The following is a 4,313-nucleotide window of genomic DNA, read 5'->3' as shown; positions in this document are numbered from 1 at the left end:
ATCTACTGTCTACATAGCCAAATGCCAGCACAATTACAGCTTTCTTGTCATGATTACATATGACACCTTAAAATTTCTTGGTAGGCAGCTCATTAGGTTTTGGACTTTTCTGAGTAATTTCATGACATACCCCTCACTGCCTTTTGTAAAGGATTAAGAAAATGCTATTTTCTTAATTTATGGGTATGACTTGTAAAGCTTTGAAGACATTAAATCATGCAGGCAGAACATTCAGGCTGATTTTATGGTTTATCTTGGCAGACTTTCTGAATTATTCTCGCTGGCACTCCACATAAGAAACTGAACAATCACAGTATTGGATGTGACATACCAAGGATCCACTCTAACAGTGCAAACACACTATGTGGTCGTCAACATTGTCTCATTATCTTTAAGCATAGAAGTTTTGAAACATTTTAAATCATTTTTTTTTAATAAAAAATGCCTCAGGGTGTTTTCCCTTGAAATGACTTTAACAGTGATTTATCTTACAGTGACTGATCATGAAAATAACAAGCCAACCTGTTTATTTCTTTTAAGTCACAACGTCATTAACGCTGCAGGATCCATGAAGAAAATAGCTTCTCTGTGCTTCCCTAAAAACCTAACCACTGAGTATCAAAGCAATCGACAGTGCTTTTTACTTTTGCACAGTTTGTATACTATGTTTACTGAGACACCTGAAAATTCATTGATGCATGCAAGAATGTGTTGCTTTGTAAAATTTTGATGTTGCCTGCAGGGACAACAACAGTACTTTTTGTAAATACCCAGTATGATGAGTGCTTTACGCTCCGTGCGTTGCCTGTCAAATGGAGATCTGATTTAAAAAAAGCCACTGAATGAAAAAAACAAAAAAACAGACAACGCCTCCTTTAAAAGTGTGCAGAGTAGAAAAACCTCTTAGTCAAGATGAGCCTCAAGTTCGGCCATTTCTGAATCAATTATTCATCTGAATTAGATTAGATGGCCTCTGTGATTTCCCTTCTTCTGTCTCTAGCCATCTATGTCCATCTGCATGTCTGTGGATGGTTTCAGTCTCAGCATGATATGTTTCACATTTCCCTATTGTGGACATTGCACTCCAATGGCCAAGAAGCATCCTATGGCATAAGTTCTTTCTGGTTCTTTGGGAGGGTACAGATCAATCCTGAATGGTTACTTGTGGTGTGGCATATGATTCAAGGGGTCTTTGTTTTTCCAAGGGTTTAATCAATTTTAAACTTTAGAGACAGGTAGCCCATTGCCCAGTGTGCCCATTGCCTTTTGGTAGCCTGAGAAGCTTCCTCCACATGTCATGAGCACTTGGCCTTGTACTATACCACAGTGCTGATGGTGGAAGACTCCTCAGACTTGCCCTGCCTGCTGGGAAGAGACTTGAGATACTCCAGGTGGCGCCTGGCATCTTCCTGATTGTGTCTCACATAGTAGACCAGATAGGAGATGACCATGGTGAACCATCCAAACATGGTCACCAACATGGCCACATCCGTGGTCTTTTTGAGCACCACACACAGGTCCAGGTCTTTGGCCAGCAGGAAAGGCACACCTTGGGCTCCAGAGTCTAAGGGTTCAGATGTCTGACAGATAATGCCAGTCAAAGACACAGGCTCTAGGTCTAGGCGTGGAAAGGCTGTCTGCAGCCTGCAGTCACAGTGCCAGGGGTTTCCAGTGAGGTTAGATCTTGCTGTAATGCCTTCAAAGGCATCTGGGTCCAACATTGTGAGCTGGTTGGATGAGAGATCCAGAAACTGCAGAGAGGCTGCCAAGCCTCTAAAGGCTCCAGGTTCAAGCAAAGCCAGTTCATTATGGGAAAGATCTAGTTCAGCTAGCAGTGGAAGATCATGAAAAGCATTGGCAGGGATGCTGGTCAAGAGGTTGTAGTCCAGGTAGAGGCGTCGTGTGTCATTGGGAATGTCCTGAGGGATCTCAGTAAGATGCAGGTTGCTGCAGCGCATGGTCTTGCCGCCAAATGAGCCCTCGCTGTCAGAACAGTAGCAACGTTTGGAGCAGGAAGTTGCAGCATGGTGGAAACACAATGTCATCAGCACCAAGCTGTGAAACAGCAACCACATGACCACAGAGTGACGAAGCAGCCAGCCTGAGGGTAGCAGCATTGTGGGACGGCGAGCATAATCCCTTTGGAGTATCACCTGTGCTGAGAACATCCAGGAGGCTGTACCCAACATCAAAATCCCCAACAGCTTGCAAGCCTAGAAAATTGAAGAATACCATTTAATAGAGCCAGTTAATAGAGAATATATATTTCTTTAATATTTCATGTAAAGATCAGAATGGGTTTTCTTGGAATGCCAGTGTGCTTCATGTGTCCGATGATTTTGAAGTATGAGAATGTCAAGACTCTGTTAACTGATTAAAACATTTGGTCGAAAATAATTCATCTAACTGAAACAAATGATCCCTAAACACTTTCAGAGCAAATGCATAAATATTGATATATATTTCAAACATTGTCAAAAGAATGAATAATGCAGATTATATTTTTTCTATATTGCCCAGTGCTATTTAATACTATTTAATACCATGGTCTTGACATCACAAATACCCATTAATGCAACCATGCTATTGTTTAACTGCATGTACATTTTTTGATTTTTGATTGATTGATTATAGCGTTATTATAGCGTATAACGCATTAGCATTTAATGTATGTGTGTAGTATACACAGACACACATACAGATGGATCACAAACCCATACAACCCAGGTGTAATAAACAGATTCAAAAGCAGATTGATGAAAAAAAAAAAATTTTTGTCACATACCGCAAACATCTCTTCACTATCCGCTAGCTGCCTGTCCCCAGAACACACTGTAAAAAACGAGGTCTCTGTAGACAGCCCAGGCTCCATAAACGGCAAGAAAAACAAACTGGCCAAGCCTGGACCACGAAACATAACAAACAATGTTCCAGCCAATAACCGACAAGAATGATTTGGGGGTGGGGGTTGGGGGGTTAGTGCGCGTGCACATGAAGGGGGGTGTGGGGAGTGGAGGAGAGAGAAGCATGAAGAGGGAAGTTAGCTAAAGGAGAGATGTCCTAGACAACGACAACGACTAACGTTGAAAATGTATATTGTGCCTAGAGGAGGGAGGGTCAAGCTAGCCTCCGTTTTGTTTGGCAATACTTTGAACGTACTTTACTTTGAGCACCTTTAATTTACTCATGGTAAATGGTTTGCTTATAGCTCAAAACAATGGGGTTTTTAGCTATTATTTTTTACCCACCGGCTTTATAATCTTTTTGCTACACACGCTAAGCAAGGCTCAAACAATCAGAAAACCTTCAAAGAATATGCACTCATGTTGAAAAGGGAAAAAGTGGCACTTCCTCAAAAGTGTTGGTTGATTGAAATCCCTGCTATGGTCAGCTATGCTGGCCTAATTCACAGCTCTGCCACAGGCATTAATGTAATCCAGGACTGACAAAAGATGACAAGGCATGTGAACAAGATGTTTCAGGTCTAGAAACTTCAAATAGGTAGAACAGTTACATAATATCTGCCCTTTTCTTTATTTTTATTTTAAGCAGAGTTGCCAAGGAATTTGCCTTCTAGATTTTGAGACTATTTACACTTTGCTGTCTCCTTGGGTTCCATGCTGCTCTTAGCCACATCTGTGAAATGGTGTTCACTTACATTTTTATTCTAATGCCCTGTGAGAAATTTTCTGTTGAACGTGCAATTGGTGTTTCAGTTCTCACATCTCTAGTTTATGATTGCTCCCTCACACATGGATTGCAGGGCTTCCCTTTGCTCACATATGAGTTTTCTTTTTTTAAGGACCAAGAACTGTTATATATTATATTAAATTAACTAGATAGAGAGGCCTAGCTAAATAAAAAGTTTTAGAGAGGCAGATAATTGCCATTCCCTACCACTGGCAATTGTGACAAGACAACTTATTTAGCTTGTCTCAGAGTCTGATGGAAATCATACAGTGCACGTTGTGGTAAAAACCATAATTTAGCCGTGAGAGTGGACTGCCATGGTTTCAGAATTGGTAAATCTTTTTAATTCATCTGAAGTTCTCATGGGGTTCACTTGAGGAATATTTATGCAATTTCTTATTAATAAACAGTACTAAAACAATGCATCTAGTACCTCTACAAAAATTGTCTAGTCTGGTCAGATTGGACTTGTTTGCTGGTTTAAGATGGGTTTTGAGAACTTGTCAACTTGGCCAGACTGGGAGATCAGCTAGACCAGCCAGTTGCATAAAAATAGTCATTATGTGTCTTAAGTACTAATATGACCAACTTGCAGTTAGTCAAGAGGCAATCAGACATACGTT

At 40.7% G+C, this 4,313-nt stretch overlaps 1 protein-coding gene across 1 annotated transcript; it reads right to left on the bottom strand.

Moving 5' to 3' along the window:
• Positions 1-820: 820 nt before the first annotated feature.
• On the bottom strand, positions 821-2,204 carry lrrc3ca (leucine rich repeat containing 3Ca). The gene has a single exon (XM_079851481.1). It carries the CDS (start codon positions 2,187-2,189, stop codon positions 1,317-1,319), a length of 873 nt encoding a protein of 290 aa, XP_079707607.1. The 5' UTR covers positions 2,190-2,204; the 3' UTR covers positions 821-1,316.
• Between the last annotated feature and the right edge of the window lie 2,109 nt (positions 2,205-4,313).

This window comes from Squalius cephalus, assembly GCF_949319135.1.
Source record: "Squalius cephalus genome assembly, chromosome: 19".
Classification (NCBI taxonomy): domain Eukaryota; kingdom Metazoa; phylum Chordata; class Actinopteri; order Cypriniformes; family Leuciscidae; genus Squalius; species Squalius cephalus.
Note: the sequence above shows the minus strand (reverse complement) of the source record. Positions and strands in the feature narration are given on the sequence as shown.

Excerpts from the sequence above, each read along its gene's own strand:
- lrrc3ca (XM_079851481.1), bottom strand. The coding sequence starts at position 2,189 with ATGTTGGGTACAGCCTCCTGGATGTTCTCAGCACAGGTGATACTCCAA.